Source organism: Mastigoproctus giganteus, chromosome 4, assembly GCF_048544385.1.
Source record: "Mastigoproctus giganteus isolate SK-2022 chromosome 4, ASM4854438v1, whole genome shotgun sequence".
NCBI classification, from domain to species: domain Eukaryota; kingdom Metazoa; phylum Arthropoda; class Arachnida; order Uropygi; family Thelyphonidae; genus Mastigoproctus; species Mastigoproctus giganteus.
Window position 1 is genome coordinate 82,728,306 of NC_143578.1, and position 21,268 is coordinate 82,749,573.

The 21,268-nt window shown below is 37.3% G+C and overlaps 1 protein-coding gene across 2 annotated transcripts in view; it reads left to right on the forward strand.

Moving 5' to 3' along the window:
• The window catches only part of LOC150086870 (MAP kinase-activated protein kinase 2-like), a 197,501-nt gene that overhangs the window by 154,902 nt on the left and 21,331 nt on the right, over positions 1-21,268 (forward strand). For both annotated transcript variants that reach the window (XM_090371638.1, XM_090371637.1), the window contains exon 8: positions 9,314-9,399. In XM_090371638.1, coding sequence (XP_090227764.1) covers positions 9,314-9,399 — 86 coding nt within the window. The remainder of the gene's footprint in view (positions 1-9,313; positions 9,400-21,268) is intronic.

The following is a 21,268-nucleotide window of genomic DNA, read 5'->3' on the forward strand; positions in this document are numbered from 1 at the left end:
TAGGAGACTGGCAGAATTGCTTAACAAGTACAGGTCACTGTTGAAAAAAAGCCATGAAATAGGGTTGAATTTGAAAGTGTCTGCAATTCTGCCCAGACACGATAGGAGGGAGTATATGATGAGAGCCTTGTTCATCAATTCGGCCCTGGAAAGATTGTGCAAGGCTCAAGGGGTAGAATTTTTTTCAGCCTGGACTGTACTTGTTAACAGGAGAGATTGCTTCTACAGGGATGGGATACACTTAAATAGAAAGGGTGCAAGAATATTTGCTGATGCTATCGAGGCAGTGTTAGGTGGGTCGGAAAACTGCTAGCTTGGGGGGGAGACAAAGACGAATAGATTAACAGTAGCCACTGGCAGAGGTGAAAGAGATTCTTGCACTGCCTCTATTGGAATGAGCAGAAGCCTGAAAAACAAGATGCAGGATATTTCAGAGACTGCTGGGAATCATTGGGGTACAAGTAAACACATGGGTTGTGTTAGGGTAGCTAAGAATAGAAATAGGTGCATGTATACTTGCGTGTACACCAATGCTAGGAGTTTAGTAAATAAATTTGATGAATTTGAGGTATTGCTCAAAACATCAAAGGCAGATATTGTTGGGATATCAGAGACTTGGTGTCACACAGATATATAAGGAATGCAGAACTGGAATTTGGTGAGTACAACGTCTACAGAAAGGATAGACTGGATAGGAAGGGAGGAGGGGTTATGCTATTAGTTAAGAAATACATAAAATCCAAGGAAGTGAAGCCAATGGACATCGCTGGACAGTGCAGTGTCGAGTCAGTTTGGTGTGACATAAGCATTGGGAGATCAAAGTTGAGAGTAGGAGTGTGCTATAGGCCTAATGACTCTGATGAGTACAATAAGAAACTGTACAGGGAATAGAGTGGGCCAGTAAATCAGAGAGTCTTATGATGGAGGATTTTAATTTCCCAGATATTGACTGGAATTTGGGGGCTGGTCACTCACACACTAGCAAGGCTTTTGTGGATTTATTGGATGATTGTTTTCTACATCAGCATGTTCGGGAGGCAACTAGAGGGAGGAATACTCTTGATTTGATTATCAGCAGTGATTCTTCATGCATTAAGAATCTGCAGATAAATGAACCTACTAGGTGGCCGTGATCACAGTGTGCTGAAGTGGGATTTACTCAAAGAGGTAACTACCATTAGGGGTAAAGGGAAGGGTTATTGCTTTCGTAAAGGCGACTACGATGGACTGAGACAGTATTTAAATTCTATACAGTGGGACCAACTGATGATGTTACCAACAGCAAATTCAAAATGGGAAGCATTCAAAGAACTTATCTTGGAAGCTACTAGGCTTTACATACCAACTAAGAAATATTGTTCAAGGTTTAGGCCTAAATGGATGTCAGATGAACTGATGAGGCATATGGCAGAGAAGAAACATGCATGGGATACATACAAATTAACACATGACACAGAAGCCTATGATTTTTTTTTTTTTTTTATGAGAACCCCAAACACGAGAGGTATTAACCTATAGTACTTAGTACCGTGTTTGGGTTGGTGGTTGAGAAGACGAAAGAAGATATTTGTTGATATTGGACTTGAACTTCTGTAGATTGTAATTTTCAGGAAATACGTATGAAGGAAGGTTGTTCCAGAAAACGGCAGTTGAATGAATAAATGAGGAAGATGAAAAGTTGGTTCTGTGGGTTTGAAGTTGGACAGTAAATGGATGTTGGCTAGTGGCGGCACGTGTTCGGACTGTTTTGAAAGAGAGAGCGGGAATTATAGAAGCCAATTCAGAAGAACAGTGCCCATGGAAGTATCTGTAGAAGAGGCATGCAGCAGAAACAGTGCGTCTATGAGAAAGCGAGTGGAGAGACTCTGTTAGAGATGAATCATTAATTAACCTAACTGCCCTCTTCTGAATGGAATCAAGAAGCCTGAGAGAGGTTTTGGGGGCACCACCCCAGATGTGGGAACAATATTCCATGGCAGGGCGGATTTGCAATTTATACAGAGTGAGCAGCTGTTTGGGAGAAAAGTAACGCCGAGAGCGAAAGAGAAAACCAAGTTTTTTAGATGCAGAGGAAGCAATATTTGTAATGTGCTTGTGCCAAGAGAGATTAGAAGTCAGGGTAATCCCCAAAAGAGATATATCATTTTGCCTAGAAATCGGAGTGTCACTAAAGATAAGCATAGGAGCAGAAGAATCCTTTTTGCGAGATATAAGACAAGATTGAGTTTTAGAAGGGATGAAATCAACTAAGTTGTCTTTGCCCCACTGGAGAATTACCTGAAGATCGGCATTTAAGGAATTCGCAGCAGATTTTCGAGAACTTGAAGCTGATTGAGCTGGACAAGGTTTCTCAAAATGGAAAGTTGAATGCAATGTGCTATCATCGGCAAAACTATGGATAGGATTTCCAGTCAATGGAAGAAGGTCATTGATATACAAGAGGAAAAGAGTGGGGGAAAGAACTGAACCTTGGCATTAGTGGAGAAGTTAGAAGACAGAGAGCCATCTACCATCACCCTCAGTGAGCGATCAGAGAGAAAACTGGATAACCAATTACTAAAAACAGTTGGCAAACCATAAGATGGAAGCTTTATGCCAAACACGATCAAAAGCCTTTGAGATGTCAAGAGCAACTACTTGTGTTTCACCGAACCTTTCCATTGAATTAGTCCATAAATGGGTAACATAAGCCAGAATATCACCAGTGGATCGACACTGACGGAATCCATACTGGCGATCGTTGATCAGACGGAAGGTTTCTAGGTAGTTTAAGAGTTGGCGGTTAATTGATTTCTCCATTACTTTAGAAAGAGTAGAAGTAATTGCAATGGGACGATAATTTGATGTTTGGATAATTGGATTTGTCACCCTTTTTTGGGAACTGGCTGGATATGAGCAAATTTCCAAGCAGAAGGAAAAACACCTTTGGAATAAGAAAGTGAAAAAAGACGGCAAAGAATAGGAGTAAGTTCAGGAGCACAGGTTTTGAGAACAAGTGGAGAAATACCATCAGGACCTGGAGCTTTCTTAGCATCAAGATTCATCAAAATCCTTCTGATATCCTTTTGACGGAAGACCACAGGAGGCATTGAATGGAGCGTGTTAGGAATGGTGGGAGGTGTTTTACCAAGATCATTAATACATGAGCTCGAAGAAAAATGGGATGCTAGCAGATCAGCTTTATCCTTGGCTGAAGTGACAACAGTACCATCTGGTTTGGACAGAGGTGGGAGCAGAGATGGGCAAAAGTTGCGGCCAATAGCTTTGGCAAGAGACCAGAATGCTCGGCTACCATTAGGGCAAGAAGCAAGTTTTCTACTCTTAGCCTGTTCAAACTCTAGTTTGGACTGATTAATAACTGCTTTACAATTGTTGCGAGCTTTGGTGTAGGCAGAAAATGAAACTGAAGAATTAGAAACAAGCCAATTACGATATGCAACGTTCTTCTCTTGAACAGCCTTAGCACATTTATTGGAAAACCAAGGTTTAGATAAAGGACGAGATTTTAAAGTGGAGTGTGGGATAAAGGATTCCATTCCTGCAAGAATAATTTCACTGACACGATCTGAGCAAACGTTGACATCAGAAGTTTTGAAACAGTAATCAGACCAAGGAAAAGAAGAAAAGAAGTCTCGCAGGTCATCCCATTTTGCATTCTTGTAATGCCAAACAATACGAGGTTGGGAATAGCCATGAGATAAAGGTTCCATTGGAGAAGAGACAATCACCAAGTTGTGATCTGAAGTGCCTAAAGGACCTCTCACTTCAACCTTGTACTTAGAAGGGTTGTTTGTGAGAAAAAGATCAAGCGTATTGGCTGTATGATTAGGATTGTCCGGTATTCTTGTAGGTAGATGAACAATCTGTGCTAGGTCATTAGTAATTGCAAAAGTCTCAGCATCTCAACCTGCTGGGTCGGTGTGACTAGAAAACGGAAGCCAGCTGGTGTTGTGAACGTTAAAATCACCAAGGAAAATTACCTCACTGTTAGGAAAGTTGGACTGGAGAAAGTCAAGTTGCAAAGAGAGGAAGTCAAAGAGCTCTAAGTGATTAGTGGAGTTGGGAGAACGGTAGAGACAACAGATGAATTTTACACAATGAGGTAGAGAGATTTTAAGCCAGAGAAGATCAAAGAGAGGAGATTCCAAATTGCCAAGTCTCTGACAGGGAATATCAGAACGGACATATGCACAAGTACCACCTTTGAGGCGAAAGGAATCATACAGCAAATAATTTGGACATCTGAGATGAGCAGTAGTTGAATCAACTGATAACTGAGATTCAGTCAGAAAAAGTACATGGGGTTTGGAAGACTGCAAGTGGAAATGGACATCATTGAGATTAGAATTGAGACCACGTATATTTGTGAAATGAATTAGGAAGTCCTTGGGAGGTTTAGATCTTTTCGCAGATAAGCTTGCTCTATTATTTTGACAATTCATGGTGTATTCAATAGTAAGAAAAAGTGGGTGGGACATGCTGTATGAAGTAATGAAATTTTTGGATATGGCGTACATGTGGTAAGAATATACCCAGATCCTTGACATAACGTGGCCTCGACAATGCTCCCCGCATACACACTACTCGGACTCCCTCCAGTCACTATCTGGCAGAGTAGAGGTAGCAAGATTATACTCTAGCTGATCCGGAAGCTTCCTAGAGAGTTACCAATAGGTTCAGTCCGGTGTACTAACTAGCGGCCGGCCTGCGAACACCGTTTTAGAGCTGTACCCTCGAAATGTAAGGAATATTGGATCTCGCCACGACATTCATCATAACCTCAAAAATCATCAATCATACTGCATGATGGAAGAGATAGGGAAGGGTTGGCCGGAACTTAGCTCTAGAGACTAAACATGGGTTCCACCACTTCAAGCCTCCAATAAGCAAAGTGGTGGTATTTCACCGGTTGATGAGAGTCATCTACCACCTAGTACTGCCTGGTAACATAGAGGGGCGGCGTTCCTCCATGTGGTGTGGGCGCCACACCTCGACCCCTGCTTACGTTGGTTCACACCTGGGTGGTCACCCACCATGTACTTGTGCATGAAGGTTATACCCAGGATTACTAACAGTCCCACCATCGTGAAGGTGCAAGCAGAGGATTTGGCTGTCATAGACCGTCCGGACTTCGCCGAAATTGGGTCCACTTTGACTTGAGTGTCACCCGAATATCAGTTCCATCAGCGTTTTAGACTCCCAGGTAGCAAGAACAGCTTTTCTGGCATATCTGAGAGAATGTCTGTGACAACCTCAAGGACCATGATAGATACAAGTTGATAGATACAAGTTGATCTGTAACCAAGTTACAAAGGAGGTTAGGCAGGCGAAGGCAGATTACGAGAAATCTTTGGCAAGGGATGCAAAGAAAAACAGCAAAGAGTTCTTTACTTATGTAAACTCTAGAAGGAAGGGCATGAATCAGATTGATCCACTTGATATCGATGGGTCAACTGTTGATGATCCTGCTCAGGTAGCTAACATAGCTAAATGAATATTTTGCATCGACATTCACACATGAGGAGTTATTTAGCGAGGGGAAAGCCAGAGGTGTATTCAACTCTAGCAGTAAGCTAGAGAATCTTGTAATAACTGAGAGTAAAGTGGAGGAGAAATTGTTGAACATAAACACAAGAAAGGCACCCGGGGTGGATGGGATCTATCCAGTTATATTAAAGGAGTCAGCAGAGGAAGTAAGCAAACCCTTAGCCATAATTATGAGAGCTTCCTTGGACTCAGGGGAGGTACCCACAGACTGGAGATGTGCAAATGTGACCCCAATTCACAAAGGAGGATCGAAGGCTGACACAAGTAATTATAGACCTGTGAGTTTAACTTCTGTTCCAGGAAAATTAATGGAGGCACTAGTTAAAGAAGCACTGCAGGATCATTTAGAAAAGACTTCAGTTATAGCTCGGACACAGCATGGTTTTGTTAAGGGGAAGTTTTGCCTTACCAATTTGATTGGATGCTATGATGCGGTCACAAAGGAACTGGATGCAGGGAATAACTTTGATATTATATACTTAGATCTTAGAAAGGCTTTTGATACTGTTGCACATGGAAGACTGCTGCACAAATTGAGCAGTGTGACATTGGAGGCAAATTGCTGCTGTGGATAAAGGGGTGGCTGAGGGGTAGAAGACAGAGAGTGGTAATCAATGGACACTGCTCGTCATGGACTAATGTTATTAGTGGAGTCCCTCAGGGCTCAGTGTTGGGTCCATTATTGTTTTCTGTATTCATAAATGATATTGATGATGGTATATCAAGCTTAATGTCCAAGTTTGCAGACGATACAAATGTAGGCAGGGTTGTCAAGGACACTACTGACACTATGCTGCTGCAACAGGATCTGGAAAGGTTGAGCAGATGGGCTGAGAGGTGGCAAATGAAGTTTAACATTGACAAATGTAAAGTACTACACATGGGAAAGAGCAACCCCAGAGCAACGTATCAACTCTGTGGTACTACACTGACAGTGGTAGAGAATGAAAGGGACCTGGGGGTGGTTGTGCAGGCAGATATTAAGTTCTCTGAGCAGTGCAGACGGGCTGCAAGAGTAGCTCATGGTGTATTGTCAATGATGTATAGGAATTTTTCTAGCAGGGATAAGGAGGTGATTATTCCCTTGTATAAGGCAATGGTCAGGCCATCTAGAGTACTGTATACAGGTCTCAGAATAATCACCTGAGAGGGCATAAATTCAAATTGAGGAAAGACAGATGTAGGATAGACGTGCGGAAATTTGCCTTTAGCCAGCAGGTGGTTGGTTGGTGGAACAGACTTCCATCCCTTGTCGTGGAAGTTGATAGCCTAAATAAGTTTAAGGCTCAGCTGGACAGGTATTTTGAACGAACAGAGGGGTGAAGTAGTGGTGTTTTTTTTTTTTTTTTTTTTTGGCTGATGCTGCATAAGCTTGCTTTCTTGCATCAAATGCCTCTACTAATGCTAATGCTAAGACAGATTCTCTCTCATACACCTGACTAGTGGATATGGATCTGTTGGCAAAGGGTGCAGAGAAGAGCAACAAAATTAGAGTAGCAGGAAGTAGTTCTGTAGCAGAAGCTACAGAGATACTTCTTGCTACTTTGAGTTTTTTTGCTTTGCTGCTCTAGTATGAGTCATGATTTTACTTTAAGTTTAGTTTAATAATACCACAGAAGACACATTTATTAATGTTAAACCTCATTTGCCACTTTTCTGTGTCTGTAAAGGGTCCAGCACCAATCCCCTATCATACCTACATTAGTTCATGCAGAGCAACCACCATTTATAACCCCCCCCCCCTCTCTCTCTCTAACCATCCCTTTATCTTTTACAGTAACTTGCTCCTAATTCCACATTTCTGTGAGTTATATAAAATTATACATGTGGTACAATATTTAGGCTTTACTGACATCTAAGTATGCAATATCAAAATTATTCTTTGTATCCAGTTACTTTGTGATGTCTTCATATTAACTAATTAGATTGAGGTATGATATTTAACCCATGCTGTGATTGTCTTATGGCTCTACTCCTATCAAGATAATCTTGCATTACTTCTTTAACTGTCAGCTCCAACGTTTTTCCTGGCACAGAGGTCAAACTTACATGTCTATAGTTAGCCATTTCACCCTTTGAACTTTTGTTGTGAATATAAAGTCAAATCCAAATCAAATTATTTATTAGAGTCACTGGTAATTGATTACATCTACCCATGTGTTTTGGGTCTGTAAATTGCGTGTGTTCTCTGGTCGATTTGCCTGTTTTGCTGGACGAAAAACCCCAGTTTCTGAGGAAAAAACCTTGCTATCTACGCCTGAGACCGCCTAACTCAGCCACGGAGTGAAAAAAAGTCCATTAAAGTTCTTCACATCATCGAACCCAAGCCTTTTCCGCCTGGTTTGGGGAGGACGGTGATGATACCACTGTGCTATTCATGCAGACTGTTGTGAATATGCATTTGCACTCTCCAATCTGTAGGAACTTCTGAGTCTAAGATGCTCTCATCATTATTACTAGCTCATTTGCAACTTCTTTTAATATAAATCCTCCGTTGTGTGTGTGTGTGTGTGTGTGTGTGTGTGTGTGTGTGTGTGTGTGTGTGTGTGTGTGTGTGTGTGTGTGTGTGTGTGTGTGGGGCCTTTATCCCCAGAATTAGCAACATGGATTCCATAAGCCTCAGGTGCTTTGTTTACCTACAGCAGTTTCCCACCTTTCTTTCTGTTATTATAAAATCACTTAATTCCCATTTAGTTTATCAGCAGTCTGTACATCAATAGTTATACCATTTATATCCAGTGGTCCAATAAGATTCAACTTTCTTTCCTTTCCTTCTACTGTTAATATATGTAAAGAATTCTCACGTTTCTTGGCTTGCTTAACTCCCGAGTAACTTGATTGCAGACTAGTTTGTACTTACTGCAGGACTATTTGCTGACAATTTATAATTATCCTGTGTATTTTTCTTCTTTGCCATTAAGCATATTAGTTCATCTGACATCCATTTTGTTCTAAACCTTAAAGAATATCTCTTAGTTGAATATCTCTTAGTTTGTATAAAGTGCTTAAGTGGCCTTGGAAAGCATAAATGTGGAATGACCTTGATGTCTGTACCAAGAAAATTATCTCTGGGGAGAGCAAATTTTTAGCTTTGTCTTTTTTATCCCCAGATCTCTTCAGAAGATTTTGGAAAGGTCAAATCTCTCACCAAGTCATTTAGCTCATTTTGTGTGAACAACTGTTTTTGGCTCATACATTTTCCTCCTTGGGAACAGTCACATACAGCTGTATACATTACATTCATAATTTGACGATGAAATTGTATCGAGAATTTCTGGTGGATGAGGTATATGCAGATTCAGTTCATTTGTGATAGATTTTGTAGCAGGTGTAATATTTTGATACATACTGTCTGTTTTATTTTTAATGTTATAGTCTTGCACTTTAGAAAAGGGAAAAAAAACAGTCATCTCCTTGGATTCTTGGTTCATGCCAGACCATGGGAGTAGCAAAAAGCAGACTTTTTCTTAAACTAACTCCATTAGTTTATTATTTTGCATGGTATTTGCAAAAAAAAAAAAAAATATCTATATGCACTGGAGAAAAGGGTTATCACTCTTAAACTCAGATATTACTAAAATTACTAAAGAAAACAATTTGACAGTAATTTATATAAGTTATATTTTAGTTTATTTAAATAGCTGTTTCAGAAAGAGCTTTAGTATCTTATGGTATAATAATTAGCTTTAATTATGTTCCAGTTCATAAAAATAAAACTTTTTACTACGAAGAGGAGAAAATACAAGTAATTGATTTTATTTTTTAGCAAAAGAATTAATTAGAGGACTACTTCGTACAGATCCTGCACAACGCTTAACTATTGAGGAAGTTATGAATAATAAATGGATTGCTGTAAGTATTGTGTGTGTGAGTGAGGGGGGGGGGGGCTTTATCCCCAGAATTAGCAACATTTAATGATAAGATTTTCTGTGCAAACTATTATGAAGGCAATAGTATAGGTAGAATCATTTTATGAAATAGACCAGATTGATAATAATCCCAAACTGTATTCATTTCCTGCCTAAATCTAATTTGTTACCATAAAAAATATATAAATCAAAACAAGGAGCTGAATAAATTACTGACTGTTAGTCAGTAATGTATTTATAGTATTCATCAGCTTGAAATCATGCTTGTCTCTAACCACAAGCCTAAGGTTTCTGATCTCAGTTTGCTGTGAGAACACAGGGGCACCTAAGCAATATTTTTAATACATGATAGGGGCCTACACACTGAAGTGAAACCTCAAGCTGGTATAACTGCTTTTTAACAAATACAGTGGTTTTGACTTTGCACTCATAGATGTTTCTTTGTGTAGTTCAGAATATGGACAATATATGTGCAACCCCCCAAAAGTGACTTTAATCATGAATGCACTCAAAAAATGAGTATCTACTTCTTATTGAGGGAGTACACAGTATATACATATAGTTAGAAGCTCATTATTCACTAAAGGTGACAATGTCTGTTTATATTGTTGTTATTCTTAACCATTGATAAAAGGATTAATCTGAAATTATCAGTTAAGAATAACAACAATATCAAAATATAAACAGACATTTTCATCTTTAGTGAATGAAGTTCGGAGCATGTATGGTTTCCCTTCACAGTTTGATTATTAAAGGACAGAATTTCTACACACAAGTATTGAGAAATTCTGAAATCATAGCCAGTACTGTTTCACTGTGCCAATGTAATAAAGATACCTTCTTAACCTAACCCTGCATTAGTGCAATGGAATATGATTACACCGTTAGTGTGGTGGGGTGTATTAAATCCTACTTCATATTTCCATTAAATAAGTTTTAATACACAAATAATTATATATGGCTTTAATATTATTATTTATGTATATATTATTGTGTGTATATATATATATATATATATATATATCCAATATTTTAAATTAAATAAAATAAAACATAAGCCAGTAGTATGGCAAAAACTGTAGTTATTTTTATGTTAATTTTCTCTCTACAGTTTTTGCCATACTACTGGCTTATGTTTTATTTTATTTAATTTAAAATATTGGATGTATTTCAGCTTCATATGGAGGAATTGCATGTCGCTGCCTCTAATGAATGCCTAATTATTTATTTATTTATTCACTTTATTATAATTTAATTTATGTTAATATTTAATATAATTCAATGATAGTATATATATAATTTATGTGTCTGTTTTGTTTTGTACCAGTTGTTTGGGGGTTTTACTTGAACATTTTTCACTTGAGCCACTCAGTTGCTATTTTCTTAAAATTTCAATTTTTCTTTCGTAATTCACTGTATGTAGAACATAAACTTGTGTAAATTCATAATAAATTATTTTCCTACTTGATCTTGAAAACTTGACTTGTACATCAAAATTAGGTGTGCTTAGTGTGGTAGGATGCATGACACCCCCAGAGACATATTATCATACTAATTCACCACTAGCTAATGTACAACTGAAAAGCTGGACATCTGTTTCTTCTAAGAAGATACTCTTGCTCTGAAATTCTGAACTATTGCCATTTGTTAGATAACATATAAATCAACTGTGGTGGGGTGTAGGACAACCTGCCACACTAATGGAGGGTTAATGTGAGAACTGTTGAAAATTTTGTTATTTTGTCAAAAATGGGAAAATAAAAAAAAATTGCATTAAAAATATCCGGTTAAAAGTAAATGAAGCAAATCTAAGCTGATATGGCCAAGGTATGTAGAAGGTTTGGGAGAAGGCAGATTAGCTAAACAAATCTTTGAAAAGCAACTGATTTTTACTATCATAATGACCCTGCATGTGTAAAATACAGGCAGTTTTCGCTTTACAAGTTCCCGGGTTTATGAGTTTTTTTCCCCAAGTATCAACAAAATCAAAAATATGAACATTAATTGCAAAAAATGAATGTTAAGCATTCATAAATCCACTTTACGATATTAATCAGTTCCAGAGACACCATCTTATCGTTAAAATATCGTAATGTGAACCCAATAACACATTGTTTTTTGGTAATTTGTTTCAAGATCTCAGAAGTTGAAATTTTCGCTATATAACTAAGCTATTTATTTCTCTAAAATGTCATTTTTAAGGTCACAAGCGTGGTTTGTAAACTGTATTAGTTACCAATTTAAATCATTAAAAATGCACTACACTTTCATCATTATCATATGTTCCGTTATAAGAATCAATTTTAAATGCCTTTGCGATATTTTTCTAAAGCATGTTTCTGGAGATACGACCATAAAACAATAAAAACAATTTGCATTTTCCAGTTTATTGGGCTTTTCTGTTACTGTAAACAATTATAAATGGGTAGTAAACTCGATCTTCTTGCATTTGCAAAAATACCGATAGCTGGAGTTGTGTGGTTTTTTACGTTATTATGGTGAAATGTGTTTACTCTTTACTGAAATCTTCAATCGTATAAAAAACAAATAAATTTTCAGAATCTTCTCTTCATTGCTTTTTTTTTTTTTAAGCTTCGTAAACTTGCTACTCCATGCAAATTGTGTTAGTTGCAATTTGTGTGTGCTGTTAAAAAAATGCTTAAGCATGCAATCGTGAAATTTATAATTAAAAGAAGATTATCTTGGAAACAAACGCCTCTTGAAACATCTCTGAAAAAAGACGACTCCTTGTGCAACAAACCAATGAGTACCGAGCCAGCAATGAGTGATCAACAAGTGTGCATTTAGTCAATGATGATGAAGAATAAACAGTCTTTAACATTTGTAAGTAGTAAATAATTACTCTATTATTATAATTTGCTTGATTTTACAGGCTACATTTTCATTTCTTTCAATAAATCAATCATTGATTAAACATGAATCAATCATTATTTAAACATAAACTTAATTAGCTAACTAATTTCATTGTTGAGAACGTAACCCCTATTTTAACCTTATGTCTATGAGAAATAAATTCCTGCTTTACGAGCGCGCGCTAGGAACAAATTAACTCGTAAAATCGAGAACTACCTGTAGTCTGTTTTACAGGTACTCAGTGCTAAAAATATTGTTCTCAGATGTTGACATAGAGCATGAATTGCAGTATATAAATTCAGCTTTTTTTAAACTAGACCTCCTTACCCTTCTTAGTTAATAAAATCATATTAATAGTTTTATGGCCTACCTTGCGAGATTAATCCACTCTGGAATTTAAGCAAATTAGAGTCCTTGCTGAATCACAACTCACTTGCAAATGAAATTAGAGACCTATTTTGAAATACAGACAGTGATCTAGTTTGCTAATCATATTCAAAAATTGGCTTTTTGTTCAAAAAATCCTAGCAAAGTCATATGATATAAGCAATTTAAACAATATAGTTTACATAATTGTTAAGGAGAACTGTCCAGAAAAATGTGTAGATATAATGTCAGTTAGGTATGGCTGCACCAACATCTAACATGTGCATATTATCATAAATACAGTTTTCATATATTGATAGAGTTATCAATACACATTCACAGTTTATCTCACAAACTCAATCTGAATGATGCAAAAGTTCTACTAAATAATTAGTTTAAATTATGTGTGATGGGAGTAGTTGCCATAACTAAGTTTAAATTTAAAAAAAAAGACATTGTTGAATGTCAGGTCCTCCATGAAATTTTTAGAAGTCTGGTATTTGAATAAAGTGAGACTTCTCTCAGGCAGAGATAAGCTCCTCCATTCCCATAATTGTCCTAAGTACAGTAAACCCCCGCTATTCGCGGGGGTTATGTTCCTGAGAAATGCCGCGAATACTGAGTTATGGCTCCCATAGTAATAAAGGGCTTCCGTTCCAAAGTATGAAATATATAAGAAAAACTAGTCTAAAATTTTGTCTATGTATGTATTATATGTACCTTCATAATATGACTATGTACATAAACAATACATAGTGAAAGGCAAGCATATGGCATCGAAATGAAAATAAGAAACAATTTAATATTAAATGTAATATTTATTAGAAATTTCAAACCAGCGCCTTTGCTAGCTAAAAAACTTATCCCCCCAGTGCTATCACCAGTTTCGCTAAAGTATTGATAAAGGAGTTTTGCCTTTTCACAAATGATGAGTGAACTTAAGGGAATTTTATTTTGAGTTTGTTCTTCTATCCACAGATTTAAAGCCTTTTCCGTTTTTTTTCTAATTTAACATCACGAGTTACAGAGCAAATTTTTGAAGCAATTAGCACGTTTTCACAGACACCACGGCGGATTTTTTCTTCCGATTTCTTGATTGATCGTACTGTTGACTCATTGATTTTATAATGTTTTGCCACTGAGGAGACACTTTCACCATTAGAAATTTTGTCTAATAACTCAATTTTATTCGTAGCCATATTTTTGTACGGGTTAGAAAGAACTTGTCCACAATAAAGTCACTTTCTTCCGTTAACACACTTGAAAAAGTCTGTTTTACACTGCAAAACGGTAGATTTATCACTTTTGTAAGCATATCAATTTACAAAATGATAAATTTTATTCAATTTATAAGCATATAAATTAAAAACAAACGACGAAATCTTCCCATGACAAGCGCATAACACATACTGAACAAGGATTAGCGAGAAACATCCATGCTCGCAATTTTGTCACCCCTCTCCCCCCACCCACTGAGTGCTGTTTTAACTGGGAAAGATAATTTTAGCCACGCCCATGTTTTTTTGTGGCAAAAAATGTTCACGGCACTTTAAAATTCACTTTTTTTTTTTTTTTTTTCTTTTTTAGGTTTCATTTTATATTAAATCAGCGACCATGAATGCAGATACCGCGAATAGCGGGGGTTTACTGTACTTATCTGCTGTTCTCTCCAGATGTATTCTTTTTAAATGGCAATTGAAAATGATAAGAAAAGAGTAATTCTCTTCTTGGCACTGCATTTTAATGTTATTTTCCTCTCCTTTATTTTTTTTTTTTTTTTTTTTTTTGCTTTGTCTCATTTTGAGTGTTTTAGAGTTGACATACTTTGGTTAAAAAGCATTTTAAGAAAGTAATGTCTTTATTTTCTACTCAATTTTTGTATTCTTTCCTTTTTTTTTTTTATCGTGATCTTTTCTACATAACAATTTCATTAAGCAAACATTCACAAGTGGATGCTAAAATTAAGAATGTATTTGCTGGATATATCTTTAATACAAAATTTCCATAAATATTAAAAATATACTTTTTAAATCCATTAATTTCAAAATAAACTGTAATTTTATTCTTTATACATTATATTTGATAATAAGAACAAATATCTTTAGTAACATCTTATTATCCAAAAAATATATATATATATTTCCTGACCAAATGAGAAGCCTAAGTCAAAGCTCTGTGAAAAAATCAGCACAGGAGCAAGTGGTGCATTTTACACACATACAACTATAAAGAACTTTTGTGGCTGCACTTCTTGAATTAAATATAACACTAGCCAGCAAAAAAATATTTTTTGCCATACCTCCACAATGAAAATATGTGATTCTGGAGGAAATAAACGTGCTGATTCTGAAAATCACCATAAAAAGTCTCTTTATCATGTCTATATCAAAAATTGTACCAACGTTTAATGCTAAAATAAAGGGATATATATATGTATAGTTCAAGTTTGTAATACAAATGTAAAAAAAATATTGTACGTCCTCTATAATTCATTTAACTTTGGAAAAAATATAAATCATAGCGAAATAGTTATATTTCGATAATATATAATCAGCATTCCTGTAATTGTTCTTAAAAATGTTTGCTACTAAGGGATTTTCTCTTGTATTCCTGCTTACTCTCCCTCACAAGGAATCAGCAGTAATCCCCCATCATTACAGGATTCCAGCGACCTTGGTACCGCTTTTCCATCATGGAAATATCTTGATGAAACTGCCCCCCCCCTTGTTCATCATTCACATCTCCCAGATTTTCAGAGGAAAGTTCAAGATGGGAATTAAGAAAATGAATTTTCAAGGACATTCAACAACCCATGTTTTAGTAGCACTCAAATAAATTATACACCGACATTTCATATTTTTCTTCTTTCCTGTTACCCAAAAAACCATGTACTACCACCTTAAATGATCGCCAAGCTGCCACTTCAACCTCCTTTAACTGGGTTTCAAACACATTATCTTTCATTATCTTACAAATATAATTTGGGGTCCTGTGAAAATTCCTTCATTAAGTTTGACATATGTTAAATTAGGAAACACTTCTCAAGTATGCAAATCTGTTACCTTCTTTATTTAGTCCCTTCATGAATTTTTCATCAATCCAAGTTTGATATGCAGGGATGGAAGAATTTGATTGCACTAAAGGAATATATTTTATATTACATTGTCCTGGTATGAACTCATCCCGCTTGTCCCAGTGTTGCACGACATAATGTTCTTCTGTCACATGGCTGTCCACAAACAATAAAAAAATAATATTTTGTGAAATCCCCCTGCAAACCTATAACCTTAAGATCACTGCACATGTTCCAACCATAATCCTGGTATTTTATAGCATGTAGAACCTTAGATATGCTTTCATGACTTTCTTTGGTTGGTTTTTTTTTTTTTTTTAGGAGCATTAGCAACTAAGGCCATATTGCTCCGGGATATGCGGTGGTCATTCCCTGACCTTTCCGCATCCTCCGTATGTGGTGGTGACGGGCTCGAACCCCAGTCTAATCAAGAAGCATGTGCTATGCACTGCTGCTCTTACCCACCTAGCCACGGAGGCGCCCAGGTGTATAAGGCCTTGAATGGTTTGAGCAGGCTCAATGCTGAAGGGATACTTCTTCAGCATTGAGCAATATGGCCTTAGTTGCTAATGCTCCTAAAAACCAAATAACAACAACAGAGAGAGGTGGGGAAAAGAGATTAGATTTTAATTAAAATTTTTCTGTTTTTGGTTTGTAAAATGCACAGATGTACCACTGGAGGGTTAATAACTTTGTTTTAATTATATTCAACATGCTAAATAATAAATATATAGATAGCACAGTATGAAAATATTTTGATAGCAGAAAAAGAAATTGTTTTAAAAATTGTTGGTATTTCTCTGATGAAGCAAAGTACCACTGTTTTATATCTTCATATGAGTGAAAGAGAGAGAAACAGTATGCATTGATTTCTTGAAATATGTCAAGTGATTACTAAAATCATTAACATTGTTGCTTATTTACAACTTTTTCCAAGTGTCAAAGGGCTGTTCTTTGTACATATAATATTGTCCACATTGGTGTAAAATTTTTTATACCTTCAAAAATTTCTTGTTTAACTGAAATTCATATCAGAATTGGACATCAGCCATCTTTGTAGCACTAATTTGCCACTTTTTTTTTTTGCATAAAAAATTTATAGCTGTTAGTAATTTGGCCTTATACTTGCAGTTCTCTCAAATGCATCACCTAGTGAAAGAAAATCACTGCCACAATACTGCTCTTGTATATATGTTTGACAATCAGAATTAATTAGAAATTCAGAGCCATCCTCAAATCATGACGTCTTTGTCTCATGTTCTGATTTGCAGTGATAATTTTAGTTTTCTAAATTTTTAATTAAAACAAACTTGTATTATATTATCACAAGCCACTTGTTTCAGAGAAAAACAGAAAAATCCAACAAATCATGATGCACTTTGTTTTGCACTGATGGTAGGCAGAGAGTGTGGCAAGAACCTCACAAAGTGATGGAGCCTGCTTGCCTTGTTAATAAAACACATGCATCTGGAGCATGGTATCGTGGTATGAGGAATGTTTTGTTCGCATGGACTGCGTCCATTGATACTCCAGTGGTACACCAGTCTAGGGAGTACCTGAATTTTGTATTCAGATCTACAGCATGCTGCAGTGTTACACTTTTATCCTTATTAGCATTAGCATTAGTAGAGGCATATGATGCAAGAAAGCAAGCTTATTCAGCATCAGCCAAAAAAAAAAAAAAAAAAACCCCACTCCCATTTCACCCCTCCGTTCGTTCGAAATACCTGTCCAGTTGAGCTTTAAATTTGTTTAGGCTATCAACTTCAACAACAAGTGATGGAAGTCGGTTCCACCAACCAACCACCCGCTGGCCAAAGGCAAATTTCCGCACATCTATCCGACATCCGTCCTTCCTCAGTTTGAATTTATGCCCTCTGAGGTGATTATTCTGAGCAAGATGAAGAATCCCATTGGCATTGAGCATGCTCAAACCATTCAAAGCCTTATACCCTCTATCAGATCACCTCGCCGGTGCCTACTCTCCAGACTCTGTAATTTGCAAAATTTAAGCCTTTCTTCGTAAGAGCAACCCTTTGTTCCATTCACTAATCTTGTTGCCCTTCTCTGTACCCGTTCCAGCAGCTCTGCATCCTTCTTGAAATGAGGCCTCCAGACCTGTATACAGTACTCTAGGTGTGGCCTGACCATCGCCTTATACAATGGAATAATCACCTCCTTATCCCTGCTGGAAAAATTCCTGTATATCATTGACAAGACACCATGAGCTACTCTTGCAGCTCGTCTGCACTGCTCAGAGAACTTCATATCTGCCTGCACAATTACCCCCAGGTCCTTTTCATTCTCCACCACTGTCAGCGTAGTACCGCAGAGTTGGTACGTTGCTCTGGGGTTACTGTTTCCCATATGTAGTACTTTACATTTGTCAATGTTAAACTTCATTTGCCACCTCTCAGCCCATCTGTTCAACCTTTCCAGATCCTGTTGCAGCAGCATAGTGTCAGTAGTGTCCTTAACAACCCTGCCAACCTTTGTATCATCTGTAAACTTGGACATTAAACTTGATATCCCATCATCAATATCATTCATAAACACCGAAAACAACAATGGACCCAACACTGAACCCTGAGGAACTCCACTAATAACATTAGTCCACGTTGAGCAGTGTCCATTGATTACCACTCTCTGTCTTCTGCCACTCAACCATCCCCTTATCCATAGCAGCAATTTGCCTCCAATGCCACACTGTTCCAATTTGTGCAGTAGTCTTCCATGTGCAACAGTATCAAAAGCCTTTCTAAGATCCAAATATATAATATCAAAGTTATATTCCCTGCATCCAGTTCTTTTGTGACTACATCATAGTATCCAATAAAATTGGTCAGGCAAGACCTGCCCTTAACAAAACCATGCTGCGTCTCAGCTATAACTGAATTCTTGTCTAGATGATCCTGCAGTGCTTCCTTAACCAGTGCCTCCATTAACTTACCTGGAACAGAAGTTAAACTAACAGGTCTATAATTACTTGTGTCAGCCTTTGATCCTCCTTTGTGAATTGGGGTTACATTTGCACATCTCCAGTCTATGGGTACCTCCCCTGAGTCCAAAGAAGCTCTCATAATTATGGCTAGGGGTTTGCTTACTTCCTTTGCTGCCTTCTTTAATATAACTGGATAGATCCCATCCACCCCAGGTGCCTTTTTTATGTTTATCCTCAACAATCTCTCCTCCACTTTCCTCTCAGTTATTACAAAATCATCCAGCTCACTGCCAATGTTTACTTTATCTACATCATTCTCCTTCCTGAATAACTTCTCATGCGTGAATGTAGATGCAAAATACTCGTTTAGATTGTTAGCCACCTGAGCAGGATCCTCAACTGTTGAACCATCAATATCCAGTGGACCAATCTGATTCATCCCTTTCCTTCTCGAATTTAAATATGTAAAGAACTCTTTTCTGTTTTTCTTTGCATCCTTTGCCAAGGATTTTTCGTAGTCTGCCTTTGCCTGCCTAATCTCCTTTGTGACTTGGTTACAGACCAACTTATATCTATTATAGGCTTCCATGTCACCCATTAATTTGTATGTATCCCATGCATTTTTCTTCTCTGCCACATGTCTCATTAGTTCATCTGACAACCATTTAGGCCTAAACCTTGAACAATATTTCTTAGTTGGTACGTAAAGCCTGGTAGCCTCCAAGATTAGTTCCTTGAATGCTTCTCATTTTGAGTTTGCTGTTGGTAACATCATCAGTTGGTCCCACTGTATAGAATTTAAATACTGTCTCAGACCATCATAGTCGCCTTTACGAAAACAAAAACCCTTCCCTTTACCTCTGATGGTAGTTACCTCCTTGAGTAAATCCCACTTCAACACACTGTGATCACTGCCACCTAGTGGTTCATTTATCTGCAGATTCTTAATGCATGAAGAATCACTACTGATAATCAGATGAAGAGTATTGCTCCCTCTTGTTGCCTCACAAACATGCTGATGTAGAAAACAATCATCCAATAAATCCACAAAAGCCTTGCTAGTGTGCGAGTGACCAACCCACAAATTCCAGTCAATATCTGGGAAATTAAAATCCCCCATTATAAGACTCTCTGATTTACTGGCCCACTCTATTTCCCTGTACAATATCTTATTATACTCATCAGAGTCATTAGGCCTATAGCACACTCCTACTCTCAATTTTGATTTCCCTATGCTTATGTCACACCAAACTGACTCGACACTGCCCTGTCCATCGATGTCGACTGGCTTCACTTCCTTGGACTTTATGTGTTTCTTAATTAATAGCATAACCCCTCCTCCCTTCCTGTCCTGTCTATCCTTTCTATACACATTGTATTCCCCAAATTCCAGTTCCGCATTACTTATATCTGTGTGACACCACGTCTCTGATATCCCAACAATATCTGCCTTTGATGTTTTGAGCAATACCTCAAATTCATCAAATTTATTTACCAAACTCCTAGCATTGGTGTACACACAGGTATACATGCACCTGTTTCTATTCTTAGCTACCCTAACACAACCCATGTGTTTACTTGTACCGCAATGACTCCCAGCAGTCTCTGAAATATCCTGCATCTTGTTTTTCAGGCTTCTGCTCATTTCAATAGAAGGAGTGCAAGAATTACTTCCACCTCTGCCAGTGGCTACTGTTAATTTATTAGTCCTTGTATCCCCCCCCCCAACTAGCAGTTTTCCGACCCACCTAACACTGCCTCGACAGCATCAGCAAAAATTCTTGCACCCTTTCTATTTAAGTGTATCCCATCCCTGTAGAAGCAATCTCTCCTGTTAACAAGTACAGTCCAGGCTGAAAAAAATTCTACCCCTTGAGCCTTGCACAATCCCTCCAGGGCCGAATTGTTCGACAAGGCTCTCATCATATACTCCCTCCTATCGTGTCTGGGCAGAATTGCAGACACTTTCAAATTCAAGATGTGCTGTTGCATTATGGATGATAATGCAACAGCACATCTTGCCAGAATTGTGCATAAATAGTTCACATGATACAAATTTCCACCAGAATGTGTGGGATATGCTGGAGGAAGCTATTTGGTAACAAAGTCCCCTTCCTTTAACTTTGTCACAGCTACACAAGATTTTGCTGGAAGAATGGTTACAATTAGACTAAAATGCACTAAAACATTTTATAGAATCCATGATGTGCCACACACTTGCTGTTATTCAAAACAAAGCAGCCCGTTTCAATACTGAATAAAAGTTCATATTTTTTGGCCAGTATGTGTATATCTTTATTGTTATGGTGTACATCCTTATGTCTTTATCAGTGACAACTGTCTTCTTAATGTTTTATTACTATACTTTGTATACTGGCATAGCAAATTTTTGCAATTTTAATGAATTATTTATATATATAAAATAATAAATAACTCTTCAACCATTGTCAATCCACTGCAGGATAGACCTGCTCAACAAGCATATTGAAGGAATGGACCATAATCTACCACTCTGGTCCAGCACAAAAACATCAATGTTTTTAGCAGTCAGGAGCTTGACCCCCCCCCCCCAAGTCTACTCAAAGTGCATGTGCTATT